We start from the raw sequence: 26,637 nt of genomic DNA, 5'->3' as shown, positions 1-26,637 counted from the left end.
GATAAGGGGGACGCCGACTTAAGAGATTAAAATCCTATTGTTTCATAGCCGGAGCTGCTGTCTCAGATTATCCTTTACAAGGGAGGGGAAAAAGAAAACCAACAAAAAAACCCCCCGTATTAGCTTGAAACGCCATTCAACTGTTGTGCCTTTTTTTAATGGTTGGGGGTTTTTTTAAGGCTCGAGGAAAATATGGGGCTGGGTGTTGTTTCTTTCTCCATAAAGGAGAGGGGAAAAGTTGCCGAGCGTGGCTGTTGCTGACCAGTGTGTGTGTGCTGGAGCTTTGTGTGCCAGGCAGCTCACAGGTGATGGATTTAAAATAAGCACAAAAAGCTTGTGCTGTTGTAGAAGTATAATTAAGCTGAACTTGTGTGCACAGTGTGGTGTCCTGTGGGAGCACAGCGACGGCTTTTGGGTGGTTTGGTGATACTGCTATGAGCCCATTTAATCTGTTTTGAGGGGGTTTTTTTTATATCTTGGGAACACACCAAGCTTCAACCCAGCGTTCTTTTACCTTCTCTTACCCTAAAATAAACCAAAGCTGGTTTGTTTTGTCTTCTGGAGCATCCAGCCAGGTGGAGGAAGCAGGATGGACTCTGGCATACCCTAACTGGTGAGCACAGCATGCCCCAAAAAAATGCTGAGCCCATCTGAGAGGTTCTGCAGGCACCATGGTTTTGTGGTGGGTGCCACGGTGGGTGCCCGCTGCTGGCACATGGGCTGGCAGTCACACTCTCAGAACCTGCAGCAGGCTGGTGTTGCATTTATTTTGGTGCACGTTGATAGAACACAGTCCCTGTGGAGGGGACTGATGGGGGAGAGGATCTGAGGGCTGGGTCCAGAGGAAGCGGTCGGCGTGTCGTCCTCCCTGGCGTTAATCGGGTTACTCTGAGGTGTGGGAGGGTTCTATTATTAAATTTAAAACCTGGCTATATAAGATGAAGGCAGCTTTAACGAGATGAAAAGGCTTAACTGGAGTCCAATTAAATTCCGTATTACCTGTTTACGCAGCCTGCTTAAGTCCTGACCCGCACGCTGGTTTCTTCTTTAGGCTCCAAAGCCTGTGCTCTAGGCAAAAAAATAAAATCAAAGGAGACAGATAGATACCAGATCACCAGCATGGCCTGAGCACCCCCGCGTGCTCCTACCAGAGGCAGCTGCCCCCAAGCCTTGTGCTGCTCCCACAGTGGCTGCAAGGTGTGAGATGCAGCCAAAATCATCTGGTCCACTCTTCTGGAGAGGAGAGAGGGCAAAAACAGCTGGAGCTCAAAAAGGAAATACCCAGCCATCCTTAGTTTGGTTTTAGGTCTGTGCCGTGAAGATACTTTTACTCTCCCCATATCACTGCTGGGTTGATGTGGGCAGTGTCTGGCCAAGCAGCCAGTGCTGGTGATGCTTCTCACAAATGGAGGATCCTCTCTTCTCCCTTGCACCACTCTTGGCATGTTATTTTTATTAAAAATAAGTGTTTGGTGAAAGCCAGCATGGGATGCTGGGGCAAGCTGCTTGCCTGGAGTGTGTGGTGGGGACACCAGCTTGCATTTAATGGCAGAGTTACTACCACCAGCTGGAACCTATTTTTCATAGATATTTCATAGTAACCACTGCTGGTGTTGGTGAAGCATGGCAGGTTTGGGTGGGTGGTGAGCTGGGGCTTGGCTGTCATGATGGTGACACTGAGAGCCTTGCAGGAAGGGGTGAAGTGCCTTAGCCCACCTCCAGGCTGCTCTTCAAGGTCCACAGATTGGGGGGGATGAGGAGGAAGAATCCCTTGTAGCAGCCCCGTGTGTGGGCAACACATCAAAAAATCTCCTTGGCTTCCCAAGCCCTCTCTTGTAGGGTGTTGCCTTTTATTAGCCAGTTTACCTGTGAGCTGGGAGCAAACACGCTCTGGCGGTGAGGGTAATTTCACCCCACCTGCTCTGGTTTCTAAATTGAGCCCCCAAACCCCAGCGGGCCCTCGGCGGTGCCTCCCGGCCGCGCTGGGGCCGAGCGCGCAGGGCGGGGGGCAGGAAACGGCTCGCCGCACCCTGCTCGCTGCAAACCCTCCCGCCCAGCACAGACCTCAGCCCTGCTGTAAAGAAAGTAAATAAATAAAAGCACTGGACCGCAGCTCCTCCCAGGGCTGGGGGACAGCGGAGGTGAGCTGTGTTCCCGGCTCAGCCGGCCTGGGAAAGCAGATTGGGGTGACACCAAAGTGCTGATGGGCATGCGCCAGGGGCTGTAGGGCAGCCGCGCCGCTGCTTCTTCCCTGCTGCTCTTCAGCTCAGTTAATACAGCTGAATAACCTGGTTTCTCCTGAAGGATTAGGTTAAGAAAACAAGATGGTTTTAATAGCCCTTTTACATCCTGCATAGATTTGTAGCTGAAGACCCTAACCAGCTTTGTAGCACAGCCAGACAGCGCATCTTCTCCTTTTTTCCCTGTTTTCCCCTCCATAACCTGATGCCAGTGGTCCTGCGCAAGTGGGCTCCTATCGATAATTCAAGTGCCCAGCTCCTGTCCAGCTGTGCTGTTTTGTCCATTTTCCATTGCCTCCTGACCTCCATCCTTCTTTATTTGCAAAGCTATACTCGCAGGCAGCGGTAATAAATCAATTAATGACTCTGATGAATCGTTTAATGGCTGACAAAATAACACTACAGTCAACAGCTTGGATCTCTACAGCAGTACCAGAAGATGCTGGTTGACTCAGGGTAGGGAGACGAAACAGAGACTGTTAGCTCAATTAGTGCAATTAGTGTGCGATTTAAAGGCTTAGACGGCATCTGCTGGCGTACCAGGCCGGTGTGTTAACTGAGAGCTTCGCTTTGGAAGCGAAACGCGGTGATCCAGATTGTCATCATTCCACTGGCTTCCACCAAAAAAAAGAGGGAAAAATACCAACGTGTGTGGCAGGGAATTAAAAATACATATGTGTGTTTGTGTATATAGCTATGCATGTGCGCCCCAGGAACGCATATATATTGATTTCCAACGTGGGGAAAATTTGCCATCTTACAAAAGGCAAATGAGCTGGCGTGCCAGCATTGCCAGAGATGTCCTGGCTCATTTCTGGCGGTGGTTTCCGTGTGTTTCAGTGGAAGGAAATTTGGGGTGTCACACGCCAATGGAGACCTTTGTGTGGCTGATGTGCCTCCGGTGCAGCTCCAGCTTGGATGTGGTGGCACAGCAGTTCCATGCCCATTTTCTGCCAGCTTCCATGGCAACTGCACATTGTCTGTACCTTCACCAGGGAAGTTCGATGGGTTTTAGATGTTCACCAAAGGAAGGAGCTTTGGAAAGCAAACTGCAACCAAGAGTCCCTAAAAAGAGTTTCTGGGACAAAATGTTGAAAATAAACCATGTGGGAGGAGCTGTGTGGCCAAAAAAGTCCTGGAAATGGGTGCTGGAAAGCCCTTGGGTTTGTGCGCTGACCCTTAGGGTTTGGGTGCTCACCCTTAAGGCTTGGAAAAGTTGTTCCTGCTGTCTTTTTTTGCCTTTTTTTCTTTCATTTCTGGCATGCCCAAGTGTTTTACAGAGCTGCTCCAGCCACAGCTGCGCTCCCATCGCTTCACCAGGGCTAAAGGTGCCTCAGTGTTTACCTTAGCAGCGGTGATGGGGAGGGGAAGAAAAAAAAAAAGAAATAAAATGTCACTTCGCAGCCTTGTAAATCATTCATCAAGGGCTGACCAATTTGGCTCTCATCCTACAATATGCTCAGGGTACTTGCGGGTTTTTAATTACCAAGTTCTGCCAAGCGCCACATGTGTGAGGAACTTTAAATCCCCGTTTACGCTGCGAAGGCATAGGTGAGGTTTCAGGGTGTTTAACACGGAAAAATACTCTGTGGTTTTGTGGAAAAATGGGCATTTGCTTCAAGATTTTCTTTGGCTCCTCTGCCCTTCTCCCTCTGCTCCCTGTTGCAGAGGGGAGGAGAAGAGCAGAGGAGCCTTTCCCCCCAGATCCCCAAATCCATGTTCCTGCTCACTTCCCACCACTCTGGGATCCATTTCGCTTTGGGAGATTCCCTAAGCAAAGGATTATAGTGTGCTGGAAATCTCTTGAAACCATAAAATATCACCTTGGCAGCTTTATTGCAGCGCTTGCCGCCTTGGGAGAGAAGCGTTTTGCGTGATAGAGGGTTTAATAAAGGAAATTCCAAATGGGCTCGCTGCAGTTTGGGGCTCAGTCTTATATATTTTTGCATTAAGAACAGTCATCTGCTTTGCAGAGAAACTGCAATATGTTCATGGCCTTGGATTAAGATTTGGTTTTACTTTTATAGCTGACCCACTTGGGGGGATGGAGGGAGGGGGAGAAGTGGGTTCACTCCCTCTCCCATCTATTTTTGCTGCCGTCTGATGTATAAAAAGAGCCTGGAATGGGCAGGCTTATTTTTCCTGCCAGGACTTTTTTTTTTTTTTTTTTTTATTAACTGTAAAAACACTCAGATCTGGCCTTTGCTGCTGATGGGGGGAAGGCTGTTCAGGATGCCTTGTTCAGGGGCAGGGGAGGGAGCGTGGCATGGGGTGTGCCTGGGGGTGCAGGACCCTGTAGCCTCAGGGGAATTGGTTATTTCATGAAGGGAGGCTCTTACTGGGGAATCAGCCTCCACTGTTGTCTGTGACACTTGCAACTCTGAGATGCTGGGGTAGGAAAACCACCCCCTCATCTGGCGTGGTCCTGGCCTTCATCCCACATCCTGCATGCCAGCTCCTGCTGGAGAGCATGGTGAGGGGCACGAGGGATGCCCTGGGAAGGCACAAGGCAATGATTAGTCTGGTGCTCCCCTGCCTCTGCAAGGCTCTCTGATCAGGAATAGCAGGATTGCCGACCAAACATGGGGATCCCATCTTGGCAATCCTTAGTAATAATCCTTAATTTTTCAGGCTGCCCTGACAGCCTGGCTTCCCCCTGTGCTCACATCTTGTGGTTGTTGCTGCATCGGATGCGGTCGGGAGCCGGGGCTGGCTCAGCTGCTGTTGGGACGTGGGGTTTGTTGGGTGAAACCAAGCCTGAGCAGGCTCACATGTACCCCATCTGCTCGTGGGATTTCCTCAGTGGAAAGTTTTCCCACTATGGTTTTAGGTGAGTACATCCATCATAAAAATTGGTGAGGGGAGTAGTTCAGTGATCCAAATCCAATTAATGCCACTGGGGTGCCTTTATAACTGCCCTGTTACTGGAATGGGGTCACTTGGTGTTGGGCAAACTGGGGTGCACTTGGATGGCACAGTACTGCTCCTTTCTGACAGGGATGTGTCACCAGCAGTGGCTTTTAGAGAAGATCTTTTTCTTATATTTTTCTTCAGAGTAGGAGCTTCCCATCACGCTGGTGTTTCTCAGAAGTGAATAATAGGGATGCTGAGAGGAGTGAGTGGGGTGTCCAGGTACCCCTTGTCTCTCCCTGTCCCTCCTTTTTGGGTCTGGTGGCTCATTCTAGGGAGGCACGAGGGAGAATGTGACTCCACAGGTTGAATGCAGTGAATTTGGAAATTAATAATAAAGCCTTGGCATGCTGGTGAGGTCAGGGAAGCATAATTTTCAAAGGACAGGGCTAAACCAGTGAGCATTGTGGGGAGATGAGAGGAGAAGCATTTTAAAGCTTTCAAACAGCTTCTGCCTAAAATTACACGTTGGATGTGGCTCCTTGGTGGATTAACAAGACTCAGTGCCTGGGTAAATGAATAAACAAACCCCAGAATCATCTCCCAGGTTGTGTGTGGCCATCTCCTCGGTGGGTGAGTCACAGAGGCCGGTGTCCCTCCAGCTGCGAGCATCCTGCTCAGGGCTCCGGGGACACAAGGCAGATGGACTCAGTGGGATGTGGCAGGAGAGGTGGCATTTTTAACGTGCTTTTGTCATAACTCTGACCATGTTTGCCCTGGTTTTGTTCCCCGCAGAGCGCAGCTGCTGCCCCGAGTCCCGTGCTTGGAAACATTCCCCCGAATGACGGGATGCCCGGGGGCCCCATCCCGCCCGGGTTCTTCCAGGTAGGCTGTGGCTCCTCCCGCTGCTCCCTCCCCTCCAACCACGCACGTGTTTGCTTTTGCTCTGGGTGTCAGCGCTGTCCTGCCTGTGTTTTGTTGGATTTTTTTTCCCCCAAGAGGATGCTAAGGAAGCAGCATGCCTGCACAGCTGACCTGTCTAGGAATAACTTGTGTTCTGCTGTCCTTCCACGTTTGCTTTCTATCTTTTGTGGCCTTAAAGCAAATTCCTTTCTTGCTCGAAGAGGTTACTGTGTATTTACAACCAATGTTTTTTTTCCAAAGCTGCTTGGTTTGTGTTTGGGTTGGGATTGTATTTGTTCTCCAGTCCTAACAGACGTGTGTAATTGAAAACATTCTGGATTTTGATTCCTGAAACTTTTTCCCCCTCCTCTGGTTAACCACTTGATTTTTTCCAAATGCAATCACTGAATGCATTAACAAACCCTGGCTGCGGCTGCAGGCGGGAGTGGGCTCCAGCCAAATCCCTGAATGCCATGGAGGCACCTTGTAAGCAAATACCCAGCAAAGTCCCCAAAGTCCCCTCGCTCCTTCCTTATCCCAAAACAAGCTCTGACAGAGGAGGGAGTAACATGTTTGGAGTGGTGCTGGCAGACAGGGTATCAAGAAGCACAAAGAAAAGGAGTTTTCAAACCTTGAACCTTGAGGGTTTTTCCTCAGGAATCTCTTTGCCCGGAGTGAGCTGCACTGATTTGCAGCAACATAAGCTTTCGGTGCTTTAAAATCCTCCTGCTTGAGGATGAAACACTTGTTCGTGTAAAAAATGGGATAAGAGTTGAAAGGAATATTTGTTTTGGCAAGCTGGGCTTTTTTTAATCTGGGCTTGTGATTTGTATATGGGAGAACTTCTCGGGCAGTAGACAGGCGAGCTCGATAAGGAGCTTGTGATTTATTGTGGCGATATCTGAGCCCGATATCAGCGATTACATTTGTGTGGGAAGGGGGAAGGAGGGTCCTGTCTTTTTTTTTTTTTTGAGAGAGAGAGAGAAAGAGAGATCCCATTTCCTGAACATGCTTCTGACAAAGTAAGAATATCCGATTTTGATGGGGAACCCTAAAACAGGCGAGCCTTGCAGCAGCGCTCGGGGCTGGGGGTGAAGCCAACGGCGGAGATGGAATCTCGCAGGTCAGAGCTGCTGCCAGCACTCCCAGTGCCAAGCTGCTGCTTCCAACAAATGTCTCTCCAAAACGTCCTGATCTCGCCCCGCGGTGAAGCTGACTGTCCTCTGGGGCTTCTGCTTCACGCCGAGCTGCGAGGGCTGCAAAACTGGCAGGAATTTAGGGCAAGGCATCGAGAGGATGGGTTGGCTTTCCCAGAGTGGGAATGGTGAGGGAGAGGAGTCACATCTCTCCAGACTTCTACTGCTCATGCTGCCGTCTCGATTCTTTCCTGTTGACAGCCTCCAAGCTGTGCCCCCTTCTTTCCTCTCTGCCCTCCTGTAGCACTTTTGCACTGAGGGTCTGATTCAGGAGCAACCAACCCATCTTGGCTCCCTGCCTCCCGTGCAGCTGGCCCAGGAGCCACTAGGGTAGGGGGTGGCTCAGAAGCAGGAGTGGATCCTGACACCCCAGACAATGTAATAACACCAGGACAGGTTATGCTGCCCATCCCCAGCACTGCCAGAGGGAAGAGAGGATGGGTGCTGGTGCATATGGCTCACATGTGACATCTCAAGAGCCTGCCTTTCCTGAAAGCCCTCCAACATCTGGTTTCTCCTCCCAGCCCTCGGGATGGAAAGCAGAAGAAAAATCCCACCTTTTAACACAGTCTGAACATCGCCTCCATGAAAGCCTGTCTGATTTATTGCGGGTGCTGGGGCTCATTCCAGCTTCAGGAGATGCTGGAGAGCAGCTCTTGCAGAGATGGGCTGGAGGCTCAGTGTCGAGCCAGTCACAGCTCGGGGGTAATTTCCTATCTGTAGGAGATTAAAGTGCCTGAATTCAGAGGGCAAAAACAAAAAGGTCACAGAAGATAGAAAGGACTTCTCCCCAACCCTTGGTGTGCCAGCCTTGGGAGTGAGTGAGGTGGTGCCACCTCAGCCAGTGCCATTCTCATGCCAGGAGATGGCTCAGGGGTTTTCAGCATCTTGCTCTTCTGCACCAGGGACCTGCAAGGGATATCCCCAAGGGCAGCAGGCATGGACAGATAGTTTTTGAAAGGATTTAGAGAGCCTGATCGTGTCCAGGCATGGTGGGGAGTCACACAGGGAGCTGAGGAGTGAGTCACCAGCAAAGCTCAGGTAGCAGAAACTTTGCAATTCATGAACCCCCCCCAGGCCTGCATGTGAAGATGTCCACCACAGGCAAAGGGAAAAATTGATATGGACCTGGGACTCTGTAGCCCAAACACATGTGAGTGAGCTTGGAGGAGAAGAAGTGCTCCAGGCAAGGGAGAAGCAAGGAGGACTCCAGGCTGCAGCGCCCATCCACAGCCACTGCCTTGCAGTGAAATTCCCTTCCCAGTGCCCAGCAGTGCACTTCAGGTCAGGGGCCAAGGGAAGTGCAGCCTGCAGAATCTCCCAAAATGATGGAGAGGAGAGGCCCATGACACTCCTGGGTTGCTGGGGCATTTCATGGTGCCAGCCAACAGCACAGCATCGGCTGCGCTCCGGACAAAAGGTTGGCTGGGTTGATGGCCAGCATGGGTAGATGCTTTTATTTAAATCTCTCTCTTTGTCCCATTGAGATGAGCAAACAAACCCTCTGCTCATCCTCCTAAAGGTCATCAGAGGCGTTCCTGCTTTTGTTTTGAAAGCTGGATTGATGCCGGGGTGCAGATCCCTCGCAAGAGGGATGGGGGGATGCCAGGGAAATACAGGAAGGAAAACAAAAAATTGAAAGCAATTAATACCACACCTTTACACCACTAAACAACCGGGGGGAGGGCGAGTCAGCAGCCCCCCCAGGCATGCCTGCTGTCCCCAGGCAGAGTCCCCGTACCCCGCGCTGATGAAATGGAAAGTTGACCATAAATCAATGTCGGCGCTGCGTTAGCTATGCATCAGCGGCTCGGCGCCGAGATGCACCAAAACAAAGCACCGGCTGCTCCGTGTTCCCACACTGCCCCCTAATGCAGACAGACCTCGGGAGCTGGGGAGGACGGGGCCTCCAGAGCCCGGGGGGCTCCCCCCACACATCCCCTGCCCTCCCCAGCTCTCCTCCCCACGTCCTGGAGACTTCCCCCCTTTGGGTGAGGTCGCCTGTGGGGTGAGGATGGTGAAGCCAGGGACAATAGGAAGGGGTCCATGTTGTCCTGCTCCCTCCTTGGATGCCACCATTTTCCCCCTGCTGTCCTGATGTCTCAGTGGGATTTCCCACTGCTCATCGGGTGCCACCAGCTCCAGCCACCCTGGCTACTCTTCCAAAAATCCTGGGGTAGAACTTGGTACCAGCCTGCACCAGGCAGGGTTTGAAGGAAGGTAGCCTACAAACTGGAGGAAAGGAAAAGCAAGCATCAGAGAAAGTTTTTTTTCTGGAAGTTTAGTAGGATGCCCGAGGCTTTTGTACTGAGCGTCTGGAGCATATGGTGGGATTTGCAGTCAACTTTCTCTCGGGTGCTCCAGCCAGATGGAGGTGACTGTTCTTGGCTCTGGCTGACACGGGTTTGTTTCCTGAAGAGCTTGTGTTAAACATATTCCTTAAAACCAGGCTTCTGCAGTTGGGAGCCCCAGCTGCAGGCGAGGCAGAGCTCCTGCCCACGGCTGCCTTTCTCTGTCTGCGGGGGGAACTTGGCCCGCCTCGCCTCGCCTTGCCTTGCTGCCTTGCCTTGCCTTGCCTAACCTCGCCTTGCTTTGCCTTGCCTTGCTTTGCCTTGCCTTGCCTTGTCTAACCTCTCCTGGCCTCACTTGTCTCGGGAAGGTCCTCACCCAGCAGCACACGCTGGAAGTCAACTGGGGTCTTTCTCTTTGAAGGCAACTGGAGCATCTCTCCTAAAGGCTCCTTCAGAGATAGCTCTCTTTTTTTTCCTTGTCAACTTGCAAAACATCTCTCTCCTTCAGTAGAAATAAATCTCCTCTCCAATAAACCCAGGCATGGCTTTAATTAATATCCATCTAATTTATTTTAGTGTTTTCTAACGTCAAAACTGGCAGGCAGGGGCAGGTATTTTAAACACAAGATGCCTCCCTATTGCTAACTCGAAACCATCGGTGTCTCGTGGCAGTGATGCTTTGCCTTCTCGTACCATCCTGCCTTGTTCTGCCACCCCCAGAGGTGCTTGAAAATGTTTTTAAATAGCAAAACTCCCCCATTAGCTGAAAGTATGTAGCCCATAAAACATGATCCATTTGTGGTGAATTACGCTGGAAACATAAATTGACACACACAGAGCTATGATCGCTCGTGCCATTTTCCATCTTTAATATTTTACAAGAAGTTTGAGGAGTCGAGCTCATGAAAGACAGAGTGGAAATAACCTGATCTCCTGGAAACTCCCTGTAGGAAGCAGCTGTGGCAGCAAACTTCGGCTGTCCAGCGGGCCAGGTTGGGCTTTTAAAGTCCCTGGAGTGTAGAGGGGAGAAAGAAATGAAGCAGAGAGGAGGTTGGGGCACTGGCAGCTGTTGGAAACAGTTTCCTCTAACACCATTTTAGCTGTTGGGTTTCTTTTTTGGGTGTTTTTGAGGCAGCTACAGGAAGATGAAGAATAACCCCACACAAAGAGTGTCCAGTTTTGGGGGAAAAAGGAAAAGCTTGAAAGATGATGGGGTTTCCAGTGCTGGTCTGGAGATGAGAGTGAAGCAGCTGCAGAGCAGGTCCTGCTCCCCCAGCATGGCGTGTCAGAAGGAGCTGTGCCGCAGGGATGCGACTCCAGGGCTGGATGGAGGGAGGTGGAGGAAGCAGGACAGCATGTGTTCAGCCTCCTCCTTTAACAGGAGTAGTTAATAACTGCTAAACACACGTTTTTTTAAGAAAAAGGGGATGTTCTGTTGGTTGGAGCCCACATGTCATCTCTGCAAAACACTTGTCCCAACCGCCGTGATCCATGGGGATCATCTGCTGCTCCCTCTGCAGCGAGGCAATCCCGTGCAAAAACCCAACCACTCCAGCAGGCGTTCCCAGCCCAGCACGGGTCCCAGCCCCGAAACATCTGCAAGTATTTATGGAGATAACAGTATGCAGAGGGACTGCCTTTCTGACAGAGCAGGGCAGCCCTGCCGAGGGGGCCGCGGCGGTCGCAGCTTGGAGCGAACATTTTGGATGCTGCCGCACAGAACAAGCAAGAAAAGAAGGAGAAATAAAAAAGCAGCTTTCAGCTCCTCCCTGCCTGCCAAAACGTTTGCACAAGCTGGGCGTCACCTTATCCAGAAGTGTCCTCTGGGAGCAGTACCACATGGGATAAAGCAGGGGCAGGGATGCTGTGGCGCCGAGCCCGGAGCATCCCGGGAGCAGCCTTGGTGTTGGGGCGGGAGCTCGCTCCAGAGGATGCACTCAGCAGCACAAACAATGATGCTCTCTGGATCCAGCTGCCACAGGGGATTTTTCTCTGGTGGAAATGCTGCTGTGTCCCATAGATGCTTCTTCTCCAGTAGTCAAACAGTGTTTGCTCTCCAGCTCGAAATGCAGACCCCAAGCGTCACTTCAGGCCCAGCCAGGGTGCCTTCAGGTGGCCGTGTCCCCCGTGTGTTTGGTACCTGTTCACCCCACACCCTCACCTGCTGTGGGATACAGGGGGAAGGACATCAGTACCTGGACAGCAATGACCCCCTCCTGCAGCACAGGGCAGGCATTGTGGAGGACACTGGCTCTTGCATTGATGGGCTTGAGGTTTGGCCTCTGCCAGCCCTGGTTTTTACCTTCCACTTGGTTTCATCACTCATTCACCTCTTCTGATCTTCCCTACCCCAAATCCTGCAGCTGAGATGTGTAGGAAGGGCTTTGGGGGTGGCCAGACCTTACTGGGGGATGGTGGGAGGTGTCTGCTGCCCCTGCTGCACTTTGCATTCACAGACAGAGTTAGCAGCTCAGAAGCAAAAATAAGTCAACTTCCATGCCTGGAGAGGACTTCTGCTAAAGGAGGTTGATGCTGCAGTTGGACCTCAGAGGTTTGTCTTCTCCTCTCTGGTGGGACATGGATGGAGAAGGCAGTGGGGAGGGCTGTCTTGAGGTGCTGTGACCTCATCCAGATGAGGTTGGCCAGGAACTAAGGGCAGGGGCTGGTTCCTTTTGGCACCTGGAAGATAAATGGTGGTGTAAGTGGTGGGATATCAGCGGCTGGAGCAGAGAAGCTGGCAGGAGGCTGTTGGTTTAAATCTGCTTGGCTCCATCTCACCACTGAACCATTCAAATAAAAAAAAATTTAAAAAAAAAAAAAAAAAAGAAGAAGAAAAAACCCACCCTCTTACTTTATTTACATTGCACTCAAGTTTCCGCTGTACAAAAGATTTGCAGGTGCAAATATGTCCTGCCTTCATTAACTTCCCCTCCCTTTTTAATTTATGTGATTTCAATTTTCCTTCCCTGTACTGTTAATTAGGGGACCCTCTAATCAGTACCATTATCACAGTGGTATTCATGTTTAGGAAAGCTGCTAAACAAATGCTTGCAAAATTGCTAAATGGCTAATTAATGTCTGTTAATTAAGAAAATTGCTCATGGTAACAAACCATGCCATTGCTGGCAGCAGCTAGAAGGCGAACACTTGTTGAAATTAGTAACGAGGCAGGTAGAGAACATCTGCTCCGGCGCCGGTCCTGGAGCCTGCCGTCGCTTCCCATCACCTACTGACAGAGCTCCTCTGCTTTCTCTACCAATTACACCTCCTTGGACTCAAAAAATACTTTTTTTTTCTTTTTTTTTCTTCTTTTTTTTCTTTTTTTCCCCCCTTTTTCCTCACGTTAACACGCACCGGTATATTTCTTGCACCGAGCTCGCGGTTTTTCCAAGCAAATTTTCATTTTGTGCTTTTAAGGGAAATTAAAAAAAAAAAAAAAAAATTTAAAGTGGGCGTTCAAGCCCAAAATGTCAGCGACTGCTGCATTGCAGTCTTAAACCTGCACCAACTAATCTCTCCTTTTTTCCCCTAGACATCCTTTCTTTGCTCGCAAGCCATTTCACTGGCGTCCTTAGGGAATGCACCTCGAGGAAGGATGTTGCATCCCTTCAGCGTGGTGGTGCAGCCCCAGCTGTGCCACCCAAACGCTGCCCAGGCGTGAGCTGGGATGTGCTCCTCATCCTCTCTGCTCACTCCAGCACCTGCAATGAACCACGGTCAAAACACAAACCCGGAGGTGTTTCCAACCTTTGGGATGAGAGAGGAAAAAAATCATTTTTATTTTAAAATTTTTTTTAGAATTTTTTTTCTTTTTTTTCTTTTTTGTTTTGGGGGTAGTTTTTCTATTTCTCCCCCCAACCTCTCTGGTCCTCTCCTGCATATTTTTTTTCCCTCGTTGCACGCCCCTGAAAAGTGTTTCCCTGTGTGTTTATCATTGCAGACTTGGTTGAACCACTGGACCGTTTACTCTCAATGTGGCCACTGTATTTTGACAGATGTTCTGATTTTGAATATATATTTTTTTTGCATATATCATTACTCATTGTTCAGCTGCAAATGAATTGAACCTCAATTTAAAAAAAAAAAAGGAAAAAAAATTTATTTAAAAACCGGGAGAACTGACTCCCCGACTGAACAGGTCCACCCGTGAATCCTTTTTTAGCTCTTTCTGCGCTTTCATGTGCTAATCTATAACCTCCTTCTACTGTCTGACCTCACAGGGACCGCCTGGGTCACAGCCCTCGCCACACGCACAGCCTCCACCCCACAATCCTAACAGCATGATGGGACCCCACAGTCAGGTAAAGACACTAGTGATGGGTAGGGCTGTGAACCGGGACGTGCGCTCGATTTACTTCTTTTTCCCCCCTCTGTAAGCATGCTGGGCAGCGGGTACCCGCTCCCCGGGGAGCATCCCCCCGGGCACCCCAGCTCCGAAGCAAAATGTTGGTTTTTTCCCCTTTTTTTTTTCTTTTTTTTTTTTTTCTTTATCTCTTTTTTTCTTTTTTTTTTTTGGTGTTTTTTGGATATGCAGTTGTCAATGGACTGAGAAGTCAATCGTGGGTATCAGACTGTTTTACCTTCCCAAGGTAGCCTGAGAAATTTAACTTGATGTGGATTTTTAAGCTTCTGTTAGTAGCAGCAGTTGTAAAAAGAAGTAACGTTAAGCCTTTCTTCTTTTTTTTTTTTTTCAGTACTTAGCACTGGGGTTTTTTGTGTGTGCGTGTCTGTATGTGCTTATTTGCCACTTTTTTTTTTAATATATCTCTATATATTTAAACTTGAACATTATCTAACACTCAGGGTTTCCCATGCACTAATTTTAACAGCCTCACCTAGTATTGCCAATGTCAAACACCGTCTCAAACAATAAACCTACAGAGAAAAATGTCTAAAAAACAGAGTCCAGACACCTTTCTCTTTTTTTTTTTTTCCCCTTTTGAAACGTCACTTTTTTTAAAAGGATGTCTCCAGAAAAAAAAAATTTAAAAAATTAAAAAAAAAACAAAACAAAACCAGTGTGTACAGGCTAACCAGCGTGCGTGGGGAGCGTGCCACCTCCCCAGGGCTCAGCCCTGACCCCCTTTTGTGTCCCCACAGCCATTCATGTCGCCGCGCTACGCCGGAGGTCCCCGGCCCCCCATCAGGATGGGCAACCAGGTACTGCACTCCCAGGATCCTGGATTTCCTAGGGGTAGCTGTTATTTGGGAAGGGGGATGAGAGCCAGGTGTCCTGCAGATGCTCCTTGGGTTTGGGTGGCAAGCATCACCTCCTTGATCACCCTCCTCTTTCCTAGTTCCGGATCATCAGGTGTCACTTAACGATGATGGTTTAATTTTGTTGTGGGGTTTGGGCCTATCCAGGGTGGAAACAGCAGTGGGGAATGTGCTGCTTTCCAGCCATGGTGTTCCCAGCAGGGCTGTGCCATGCTGCATGCTCGCTGCCTGGCTGGATTTTCCCTGCAATAGCAGAAAATTAAAGTGATGGAGATAATCCTGCTGCTGGGCTGACCGAGTGTTTAGATCAGCGGCGGGGTCAAGCGGGGCAGGTCACCGCTGAATTTTTTGGGTTGGGTTTATCCTCTTATCCCAGCTTATACAAGGGCAGTTTGTTTCTGGCCTTGTGGATGGAGGCTTCCACCCCACGCCCTGCCTGGACGCATGCATGGCCTTTGGTTAAGGAATTCATCTTCTTGACAGTGGTGCCATGCAGATCTGTAGAGTAATGACCAAATTTGTCACCAAAGGGAAATTAAAGGAAACCTGTAATTCCTTTGAGCAGCAAAGGTGTCTGTTAAAAATTATCTTGGGAGCTTGTTTTTTTTTTTGGCTATCAGCATGATTCTTCTGTAGGTCTAATTAGCAGAAAGAGCAGGATAGTCAGGAAGTAGGATGTACCAGCTTGCTCTGAGTTTGTGCTTGCTGGATTTGAGACTTGAATCTTTGGAATTTACTAACTGATGCTGAGACGTAGCTGAGATGTAGCTGAGAAAAACCCAGAAGGGGCTAATGGAGGACCCCCATGGCTGGAAGAACCTTCCACCCAGGCCACTGATGGATGATCTAACAAGGTATTAATTCACTGCACCTCCTCATGGGTCAGTTTTAACAGGACCCCATCCTGCAGTGGTTCTTGGCTCATCCCAGGCTCTGCTGCCGGTGAGCACAGTGAGCTGGGCAGGCAGGAGAGGCAGGGGGGACTGGTTTGAGGAGGCTGTTCCCACAGCAGGATCAAGCATCCAGGAGTGGGTAAAGTTAATTAGAAAGATTTCATGTTTTCCCCCCAAACACCACATAAAAAACTTACGTTTGTACCTAGGCAGAGCTCAGCGAGGTTATGGTCACATCCTGAGGGACAAGAGGAATAAATAGGCGGGCAGGAAGGTCAGGCAGCAGAAGTGTAAATATCCACCTCTGCAACCCTCCTGGTTTATCTTCCTCCTGCTGCCAGCTTCCAGCCTGCAAAAAACTTGGGATTGGGTTGATTGTGCCTCTGCACAGCCGTGTGCACCCAGAGCTTGTGCTGTAGCACGGGGATCCTCGGTGTTGGCATCCAGTGTAGCAAAGCTGTTTACAGTTTGCTTCCCTCAGGCAGACAGTATCTGCATTTTTCTTCCCCTTTATCTGCTTGGAGTAGCCTTTGAAGCTTAAATAGCAGCATTGCCTGAGTGGAATGTGAGTTTGGGGAGGGGGCCTTGCTCTGCTGCACATGAAGCATCTCCCTGCCAGAGCCAGTGAATCACTGCCTGGTTTGGCCCTGGTGCTGTGTGTCACCAGAGTGCCACGCTGTTGGTCACCTTTCCCTGCTGGATTTGACACCACTGCCCTGCTCAGCCCGGGTTTTCCCCTGCTTTCCTAAAATACAGCAGCATTTGGCATGAGGGGAGGGGGAAACGCCTTGTTTGGGGTTTAGAGAGGGTTTGCAGAAGGATGAGGGAGGCAAAGACGTGGAGGCTGTAGCAGTGGGATGTGGGATGCAGGAGGATGCAGGGGGATGTGGGATGCAGGAGGATGCAGGGGGATGCAGGATTTATTTTTTTTAATCTTGCTCCCTTGCTTTCACAGCCCCCGGGTGCTGTTCCCGGTACACAGCCATTGCTGCCCAATTCGATGGATCCCACGCGACAGCAAGGTAAACCCAGCAGAGCAGGGTGTGAAGCACTGGTGTTCTTAATTAGCTGTTAATTCGGGATGCAGAGTGGCTGTGGTGCCGTATAACACCCCTGCTTTCCTCCCAACAGGGCACCCCAACATGGGCGGCCCCATGCAAAGGATGAATCCTCCGCGAGGGATGGGCCCCATGGGTCCCGGTCCGCAGGTAAGCCCGGTGCCAGAGCACATCCTACACAAACCATGGGAGCAACCTCCTGGGGCTCGGAGTTCCCCCCCACACTCTGTCCCCCCATTAGTGTTAATGTGTTTTACATTAGTCTTGCATCTGGAAATCCCTCCTTTTAACAGGAGTGAGGTCTTCAGAGCTCATTAAGGGTATTAGAGCCTCCCTCCTGCCCTTCTGTCAGAGGGGATGGCACTTAGCTCCGAGCTGGAGCAGCCTTTGAGTGCATTACACTGCCTGCCTGGGAAACAGTTACAACCCTAACTGCAGGAAAGGGAGGGAGGCTTGCATTTGAAATTAATAAATAAAAAGAAATGGCAAAGATCCCTTGAGCAAAGGGAATAAGGCTTTCCCCTGCGAGGTTCCCCTCCACCTGCCCTTCCTGCTGCCTGCTTGAGCTCTGTATTTCAGGAAAGGGGAGTAAACTTGAAATTAAGCAGATCTGGGTTAATATATGCTGTCGTTCCGTTGATTCAGTTCATGGAGTGGCTTGTTGTTGACTCACTCCTGTTTGTTCCTTCTACGAGACTTCAAAACCAGATTACCATATTTTGGTTGGAGGTTTATCCTCTCTGCATCGTCGCCTACGTGGAGTTTGTAGCGCGAGGATCAGAGTCTGTCAGGAGATGAGCGGGCGCTGGAGTTTTGTTTTGTTTTTCCCCTGGAGACTGTTGAGATAAGTGAATGTTGTGTAAAGAGGGAGTTGTGTCATGTCTTTAGCACCAACCTGAGGATGCTCCTCAGGGGTGTTCAGCCACGTCCACGGGCACCTGAATCCATCCTCAGGCAGGGGACAAAAAACCTGCGCACGCATCGTTTCACCGGCAAGCCCTCCCATAGCGCTGCTGCTGTGCTTGAAATCCTCCTTTCCTGGAGGATTACACCCAAAAGGAAAAAAAAAACAAAGGCATTTGCAAGCATGGCCTGCGCCAAGGCGAGCGGCGGCGGCTTGCCCGGGGGAGGCTGCTTCCCACTTCCAGAGCTCTCCGCGAAACTTGGAAGCGGGGAGCGCGCGCTGAGCGCCGCGTGGGATGGCGGCGGCTCCGGGAGCCGGCAGGAGTTGTGAAATGTTCAGAGCTTTATTTTTGACTCCACCGTTCCCTGTGTATGTACATTAGGGAGAGGTTTTTTAAGAGGCAGCCTTTCCCTGGAGAAGCGCTGGGCTTCCCAATCTGGCACCCACAGGCGCTGCCTGCCTGCAGCCATCCAGGAATCGGCGCCTGCGCAGGCAGCCACCAAAAATACCGACCCAGACCCTGCAGCCCCTCACACCTTGTGTGCTCTGGGCTTGTTTTCCTCTAAGCTTTGCATTGGGACCTTCCTAAATACTTCTCAGATGATTCCAGAGGGCTTCAGAACATCCAGCCAGGACATCCTGGAGCCCTGACAGCAGCTCCTTACTACACAGCAGTGATGAATCATCCCTTTCAGCTGATTGCTGCTGCATTTTTCCCTTTAAGAGTCCCATTTGTAGCTCTGCAGAAGCCAGGACAGGGTTTGCCAGCACCAATATGAAGAGGGTTTGTAGCTCTCTGGGTTTTGGTGGTGCCTTGCCCAGGTCGCTCGGCGCAGCTGCGTTCCCTCCTCACCCTCCCTGAGCATCTTTCAGCTGGCTTCATTTTCCAGCCTTTCAGCTCCAATTAAAAATGCTGAGCCCTTTTTTTTTTTTTTTTTTTTTTTTTTTAAACAAGGGGCTTGATGCTGCTATTCAGTGTAAATGGCTGAAATTTCTATCAATTAGGGACTTGCTGGTAATTTGTTTGGGGAAAACCCTTTTCTGCCTCTTCAAAACAAACTTTAGTGATGCCCTCAGCAGTGCACCGTGCACTGGTAAATTCAGGTAAAAACTGACAATACTAAAGTATTGTACTTAAAATCCAATTTGGAGCACTCCAAGGGGCTGTGGTGTAGGAAGTGGCCAGCCATCCCTCCTCCTGCTGTAGCAGTTTTTTCTTTAAATGGCAGAAACACAGTCCAAAAAGATGCATTACAGAAGAGAGGGAGGTGGGAGGGGAAGAGTGGCAACGCGACCTAAATCTGGACCTAAATCTGGCTGCACATCGCCTGGAGGGCACACGGAGCAAAGCACAGACCAAATGGAGCGCAGCATTCGGGGGATTCCTCTTCCTCCACTGCCTTGGGCTTGGCTTTGTACTAGAGCTGGTTTTAGGAGATGAGGGATGCAGATCTGAGGCTCCCAGTCCCAGCTGGAGGCTAAGCCAGGGAGGAATAAGGCAGGAGAGGGGGCCCAGGGGGCTGCCTGCCCTCGCCTGCTCCAGGGGATGGAGCAGAGAGCTGGGGAGCAACAGAAAAACAAGCCTGGCTTGGTGTTCCCTACTCCAGCAGTCATCCAGGGAGCAAGGAGTGCTCCATCTCGGGGGGAGCTCATGCAGCCTTTCCTCATCCTTACACTGCAGCAGGAACCTTCCAAGTGGTGCCTTTTCTCCTCCTCCTGCCCGTTTTCTCCTGCACAAAAGGAAAAATCCAAAAGGCTGTTGCTGGCACTGGGGGCTGTGCACAGAGCTGGGAGGGGGATGTTTTCCCTCCAAAGAGAGCAGGGAGGGGGAACTTTGGGGCTCAGCCTGGCTCCCATCCATATTCAGCTGCCTGGGGTTTTTTTATTAACACAATTGCCTCTTATGTTCATCGTCATTAATTTTTTTTTTTAAAGCTCATTTTTGCACACAGACCCGCTTGTTTTTTTGTTTGTTTATTGGCTTTTTTCCCCCTTTCTCTTGTCTCTCTGGTGTCCTGCATGTTACGGTAGACTGACCCTTGGTTATCGTTGCAGAACTACGGCAGCGGCATGAGACCTCCACCCAACTCCCTAGGTCCTGGCATGCCTGGAATTAACATGTAAGGCAATCCCCACACTGGGAGGTTTCACCGTGGGCTCGGGACTGTCTGCAGAAAAACACAAGGTTTATTTTTACCCCTGTTCAATTTTGTCCCCAGGGGGCCAGGCGCTGGTAGACCGTGGCCGAACCCCAGCAGTGCTAACTCAGTGAGTATCTTGGGTTGGTTGGGAAATGTCATGGAAATGGGATCATTCCCCATTAGCTGAGCCCTGCTAATTAGAGGGGGTTCCCCAGCCTCTTTCTTAGGCTGCTGGGACTCCCATCCTGGCCAGGCTGAGGGGGCACAGGGGGTCTTAGCCGTGCCCTGGTGGGATTCACCCATGGCTGAACCTGTCCCTCTTGTCCCTACAGATCCCATACTCTTCTTCATCGCCTGGTACATACGTGGTGAGTCCTCCTGCCCCTGCTGTCTGTCCTTTCATCAGGAGTTCATGTGGTTTGAGGGGGCAGTCAGTGCCGTGGGAGGTGGCACTGGGCTGGGTTTCGGGGTTGGAAGTCGTTGTTGGGCTGGTTTTGGGGGAGGTGTTTGAAAACATGGAAAGGTGGGCAGTGCTCATGTTTGCACATCTGACACCAGCTTTGTTTCCGCAGGGTCCGCCCGGCGGCGGTGGCCCTCCAGGGACACCCATCATGCCCAGTCCTGCAGGTACGAGCCCTCTGAGACCCCTCTCTCTCCAGGGCCATCCCTGCCCTGTTGGTAATGACCAATTTTTATGGCTTTTGGCTTTCTGGGAAGTGAGGAGCATGGGCTTCTTCACTTTGGGATTGCATTTGGGGATGTTCCTACATCCCCCTGTGGATTTGGATGCTGGGGGGCTCAGGAAGGTGAGGAATTATCCCCCCACCCTTCCCAGCCAGGAGTTGAATTATTTTTCACAGTTGAATTTCTTTGATTAAAAACTTTGTGGATCTTCATTAAATACAAATTAACCAGAAAATGGTGGTAGTTAGAGGGAATTTTGGGTGATAAAATACAAAAGAATGAGTTCAAGTGGCATGAGTTTGTTTTAATTAAGAAATGAATTAATCACCCGACTTACTGGGCTTCACTGTTCCACAGATTCAACAAATTCAAGTGACAACATCTACACAATGATTAATCCAGTACCGCCCGCAGGCAGTCGATCAAATGTAAGTCTGCTTTCTAATAATTTACATATCAGATACCATAACAAATCATAATTAACTTCATCAGTTGAGAGTAAAGCAGTTTAATTGATTTCAGCCATTTGTTACAAAACAGAAATAAAACAAACCATCAAAAAGCGATTAACTCTTGGGCGACTTTGTTAATTTTTTATGCTTATTAAGAGAGCAGCAGTCCTGCTGCTCCGGCCAAGGTGCTGGGTTTTGTGGGATATGGGCAACCTTAAATCCTGTGGAATTCCGGTTGGAGTGCTGTGCTGCAGCTCTAGGTTGACCATCCAGCCAAATTTATGGGTGAACCCAGAGGACCATGAGCCCCGCAGCCTCAGGGGGTGATAGAGCCCCAGGTTGTGCCAAGGAATGTTTAGATTGGATATTCAGAAACTTTTTGTCATCAAAGGGGTTGCCAAGCATTGGAAAGTGCTGCCCAGGGCAGTGGTGGAGTCACCATCCCTAGAAGTGTCCAAGGAATGTGTGGATCTGGCACTTCAGGGTATGGTTTAGTGGGTGCTGAGTTGACTGTTGGACTTGGTGATCTCAAAGGACTTTTGCAGCCTCAACAATTCAGTGATTCTGCCATACCTCCCTCCTTGCCCTGCTCCAGAGGGATGCCTGGGGCAGGGACAGTCCCCAGGAGCCACCGTGGCAGCTGCTTGGGGTTGTTCTGTGGCTGATTTTGGGTTTGTCACCTTTTTCTTGCGCAGTTCCCAATGGGCCCCGGCTCTGACGGCCCCATGGGCGGCATGGGCGGGATGGAGCCCCATCACATGAACGGATCATTAGGTGAGCCTTGATGTCCTCCATCCCCTGGGGGACACTGGCAGAGCATCCCAGTGCCTGTTCCCATCCTGGAGTCAGCCCCCACTTGGCACCAGTGCTCAAAGCAGAGCCTTTGGGGGGAAGCCAGCGGGGCTCTGGGGGGCACAGGGCCATGGCTGCAGGCCCAGTAAGGCTCTTCTCCTTTCTCTCCCCTCTCTGCAGGGTCAGGAGACATAGATGGACTTCCCAAAGTAAGTGGGGTTGGTTGCAGGGCGGGTGTGTGGGATCTGCCCTTCCCTCAGCACTGGGGTGCTGCTGTGACCCTGATGGATGGGGACACAGGGAATGTGACTGGGGTGGGCAGGGCTGTGTCCTCCCCCTGTGGCATTTCAGGGGGGCTGTGGGGACCCGCTCACCACCTCCCCTCCATCTCCCACAGAATTCTCCAAACAACATAAGTGGCATTAGCAATCCCCCGGGCACTCCAAGAGACGACGGGGAGCTGGGAGGCAACTTTCTCCATTCCTTCCAAAATGACAATGTGAGTGAGTGCCTGCCTGGGGATGGGGGGACAGTCCCCGAGGTGTCCCAGCACTGGGATGGGTGGGCTTGGCACAGTGGGGGCCTTTTGGACTTGCGTTGTGCCATGTGGGAGGCTGCTGCAGGAGAGAAGAGTGGGCAGGAGGAGATGAGGCAGTGGGAGCTTGGGGTCTGTGGTGGGATGGAGTGCACAGGTGGAGAGGAGCTGGTGCAGAGGTGGCTGTGCTGGCCTGGCCAACTGGAGGCTTCATGGGTGGCTGCAGACATCCCTCCTGTTCTTCCTCTATTAGCAGCATATACACATGTGCATGTTAATTATTTGTTTCAAATTGCATCTCGCCCCATACTGTTCTGCTGATTTTCTTCCCGGAAAAGCAAGTTACAAGCGCAGATTAGGCCCTGATAAATTGGAGTCTCCAGCATATCCTCTCTTCCTGGTTTATTAGATCCAATTAGGTTGCTGTGTAGTTGTCATCAGCCTCTTTTGCATCCATCCCTCCCTTCGATGTCTGGGGCTGTGACCCGCCTGGTTTCTCACCGTGGCTCTGTCTCTCTTGCAGTATTCCCCCAGCATGACGATGAGTGTGTGATTTCCCTCCCCCTCCTCCTCTCCAGGATCAAGAGAGTCAGCTGCCGTTCGGAGGATCTCAACGAATTATGCAAGAAGAAGAAGAAGAAGAAGCTAGGTGTATGGGCAGGGACACGCGTGGCGGGGGCCAAAACCCCAGGTTTAGTTTCATGCAATAAAAAGGCTGAACTTTTTATTCCATAAAACATGAAGGACAAAACTTAAAATATTTCAAGACATGACAAGACCCTTCTTTGTGCAGAAGGGTTTATATATGTACATGACACTTCTTTTTGGAAACAAACGGAAGCCTCTAGCACCCAACTCCGATCTCTTTGCTTTGTTCTTTTAAATAAAGACAGAAACCGAACCTGTTGTATGTTTGTGCCGTGCGACACCAGGAAGCTAGTCTAGATATGAAATCATGTTGTCTCTGTTGTAGTCATTTTTTTAAATAAACTGGACAGTTTACAATGGTGGTTTTCGTTCAGAAGGCCTGTTTTTTTTTTTTTCTTTTTTTTTGTTTTGGGGTTTTTTTTCCCGTGTATTTTTTGGGGTTGTTTTTGGTTTTGTTTTTTTTTTTTGGTTCGTTTGCAGCACAACGCTTCCTCCTCCAGTTAACAAGATCTGCTTTGGGGAAGAGACTCCAGCACCTCGTTATAAACTTGTTAATATAACAGGTGACCCCTTCCAGGATCACATCCTCCAATGAATCGTGATCTTGCTCTCTGTGACTGTGGCATGCACTGTGTTAGTCTTTCCCCCTCCTCTGAGTACAAGAAGAAATCTCTTGTCCCTCCCTTCCCCAGAATCCTTCAGCTGGTTCACTGCAAAAATAGATTTTTTTTTAATAACTTTTTTTTTAAAATCCACCAGAAAAAAAAAAGAAAAAAAAAAAGGGTTAATCTGACCTGGGACTTTGAAACTGTGATCTCCAGCTAACTTTGGGATTTTCTGGGGGTTTTATTTGCTTTGGGGGTATTTTGCGGGGGGATTTCTTTTCTTTAGAGATGTGCTCTTGTCAGGATTTCACTTATCTATGATTTGGAACTGGATGGAGATATTTTTTAAGGATTTCTTGTTGTTAAAATGTAACCTTGCTATTCTGTAGGCTCGCTCTGTAACAAGAAAATAAAAATTAATGGCAAGCATCGAAGGCCCTTCCTTCTGGTGGGAGAGGAAGGGACGAGCCAAGGCGGCGGGTTGGGATCTCTGTACATGACACTACCCTGTAGTTTGGTCTTGGTTTTTCTCCAGCTCCCATTTCTGCTCCATGTATATCATATTCTGTAAAATATTCTCTCCCTTGGATTTGACCTTTGTGCGGATTATTGAAAGCATTGTATCTTGTTTCAGTGTTTTTTCTTACCTTGTAGTCTGGTTCGAAAATTACCGAGAGGGAAAAAAAAAATAATTATTATACATTGTAGTTTGTGTACGATATTTGTTGATAATGTTTTATTAAAGGGATGTCTTTTTTCCGCACCCCTTCATTGAAATGTTTTTGGGGGACATTTGGCTTGTTTTTATTATTCTGACTGCAAGACATGAGATGACAAAACAACTTTTTTTTTTTTAGTGTGTAATACGAATAATAATTTTTTTTAATGTTTGCCTTCTTTTTCCTAGGCATTTTCATTCTGCTTTACCTGTAGAAAGTCAGGAGGGAGGGAGGGGCGGGTGGGATGGGGGGTCTGAGGGTGTCAGTCTCATAGTTACAGTCAGGTTAATATTTTCCAATTAATGCAGATTTGTTGCATTGCATACCCAGGGGCTCCCCAAGGGGTCAAATTTTTACCTTTTCCACTTTACATCTTGTTCAGGTGTGGGGGGTTTTTTCCTTTCTTTTTTTTTTTAATTTTAATTTTTTTGTTCTGATGTGAGGAAATGAAAGGACCGGTTTTAATGTATTTTAAAATGAATAGCTAAATTATTGTCTTCATTGGTATGGGATGGTTTTTTGAATGAAACGGTTCCCCCTCCTTCTCCCCCCTCCCCCTGCTGTAATAAATATCAACATAAACATTTGATTTCGGTGCTCTGCAGTTTGTTCCTGGTGTTTGCTGCCAGACCCAGGGTGGGAGTTGGGTATTTTTTTCCAGCCTTTAGCAAGGGCCAAGCCCCAGATTTGGGGTGCAGGAGCAGAGGTGATGCAGAGCTGAGGTGGCTTTTTAGGAGGACTGGCTGAGCCTGGGAATTCAAAATCCCAAAAGGATTCAGGACCATTCAGGATGCAGTTCAGGACCTGGGTGAGGTTTAGTGAAGCCTCTTTGTTTCTTGGAATTGGGGTTTTTTTTTTAAGTATTTCTGAAAATTTAGCCTAGAAATGGTCAGTGTTTTCTGCACCGGGCTGAGGATGTTCTGGCTGGATGCTTGCCCTCCCCACACCCAGCCCATCAGGCTGCAGGCAGAGGGGGCTGCTTTAGGGGCTGAAAAGGGGATTTTGGTACACTGCTCCCCAGGCTTTGCTCGTTAGAGGCTGGGGGAGTTGGGACACCAGCGTGGTGGTGATGGAGGCTGGTCTGCCCTGCAGCAGCTCCCTGGGCCAGGAGCTGGGCGCTGCCACTTCCCTTGCCAGAGTCCTGCCTTGCTGGGAGGTAGGAAAGGGAGGGGAATACACGAGTGTTGTTCTCAAATACACAAATACTGAGCTTGCTGTGGGGTCAGTGACCCCTCCTTGGGCAAGAGCTGCGGTGCTGGGTGGGTGCACACACCCTCCCAGGAACAAACAGCTCCAGGAGCTACTGGGGATGGAGAAACCCAGGCAGCCCAACCTGGTTCCCCAATGGGCAGCATCAGAGGCTGGGGGAAAGATTGGGAAGTTTTAGGTCTTTGGTCCAGGCAATCACATGCCTCTGTGCTTTGCAGAAAGCAGAGTGTGAGCATTGTCCATCACTTGGTTTCATGACCCCTGAGGGGCTGAGGCTGATGAGGAAATCCTGCCCTCCCAGACCCCTGGGGCCATCCCTGCCCATCCAGGCCCTGCTTGGCTGCCCAGAGCAGCAGGCTCCTGCACTGCTGCCCCTTGTGTTTTTATTGTGGGGCATAGAAAAGTCCTTCCTGATGGTTCTTAAGGGTTACAGGCTGGTATTATTAAATATCACCATGAAACTGCCAAGTTCCCTCCTCGAAACGTCTCCTGAGCCCAGCCTCAGGGATAATTGTCTCCCCCATTAGTTTTCATTAAATTAAATGCAGGAGGAGGATCAGAACAACCAGGGGCTCCAGGCTGAGCACGGTGTGTACTTGTTGGCACGATGTGTGCAGCCTGTGGAGCTGGATTTTGCAGTGGGAGCGGTTCAGGGGAAGGGAGTGTGGAGTGGTGGAGAGCTCTCCTGTGGGCAGCCAGGCTCCTCTGGGTCCTGCAGAGCTCTCCTGTGGGCAGCCAGGCTCCTCTGCCTCCTCATCTCGGGCTCCTGCCACCTCATTCTTGCACGTTCTGCTTCCCTGGCTGCCGTTCATGAAAAGTTAATGCCTGGCCCTGGTCCGTGCTGAGGTAACGCCATTCGTCTGCTGAGAGCCTTTATAAGTTATTGATGTCAACCCAGATGTGCTCCTGTGACCCATTGTTGGGCTCCCCAGCCCACCTGCCTCAGCTGGGCCGATTCCAGCAGGCCACACTGGAGGAACTGGGAGAGCTGAACCATGCAGTGTGCTTGGGACGTGCAGCAGGACACCGGGGAGAGGTGCTAGGGGCTGCCTGGTTCAAGGACCACAAGGGGCCAACCTGAGCATCTGTGCCAGGTGCCAAGCTGGGAGCTCCACTTGCCCACAGCCTGAGCTCCCCTCCAGGCCCTCAGAGGAGCATTCCCTGCACAAGGATCAGCCCTCAGAGGAGCATTCCCTGCACAAGGATCAGCTGCTCCTTCCAACAACACTCCAATACCACTTCCCCCCAGCCTCAGGTGAGAGGGGCTGTGCCTCAGCAAAGCAGGGACATGGCCTTACAC

The 26,637-nt window shown here is 50.1% G+C and overlaps 1 protein-coding gene across 6 annotated transcripts in view; it reads left to right on the top strand.

Annotated features, from left to right (window-relative positions):
* The window catches only part of SSBP3 (single stranded DNA binding protein 3), a 55,363-nt gene extending 31,191 nt beyond the window's left edge, over nt 1–24,172 (top strand). The window contains exons 5-18 of one of the 6 annotated variants that reach the window (XM_054638717.2): nt 5,886–5,975; nt 13,701–13,781; nt 14,581–14,640; nt 16,546–16,612; nt 16,722–16,798; nt 19,608–19,672; nt 19,772–19,820; nt 20,026–20,061; nt 20,266–20,320; nt 20,735–20,805; nt 21,525–21,603; nt 21,802–21,830; nt 22,019–22,120; nt 22,680–24,172. In XM_054638717.2, coding sequence (XP_054494692.1) covers nt 5,886–5,975; nt 13,701–13,781; nt 14,581–14,640; nt 16,546–16,612; nt 16,722–16,798; nt 19,608–19,672; nt 19,772–19,820; nt 20,026–20,061; nt 20,266–20,320; nt 20,735–20,805; nt 21,525–21,603; nt 21,802–21,830; nt 22,019–22,120; nt 22,680–22,709 — 891 coding nt within the window. In that variant the 3' untranslated portion in view covers nt 22,710–24,172. Of the gene's footprint in view, nt 1–5,885; nt 5,976–13,700; nt 13,782–14,580; nt 14,641–16,545; nt 16,613–16,721; nt 16,799–19,607; nt 19,673–19,771; nt 19,821–20,025; nt 20,062–20,265; nt 20,372–20,734; nt 20,806–21,524; nt 21,604–21,801; nt 21,831–22,018; nt 22,121–22,679 lie in introns of all 6 variants that reach the window. The other 5 variants (XM_054638716.2, XM_054638720.2, XM_054638719.2 and 2 more) reach the window with 5 other exon arrangements.
* The last annotated feature ends 2,465 nt before the right edge of the window (nt 24,173–26,637 follow it).

Source organism: Agelaius phoeniceus, chromosome 8, assembly GCF_051311805.1.
Source record: "Agelaius phoeniceus isolate bAgePho1 chromosome 8, bAgePho1.hap1, whole genome shotgun sequence".
Taxonomy (NCBI): Eukaryota; Metazoa; Chordata; class Aves; order Passeriformes; family Icteridae; genus Agelaius; species Agelaius phoeniceus.
Note: the sequence above shows the minus strand (reverse complement) of the source record. Positions and strands in the feature narration are given on the sequence as shown.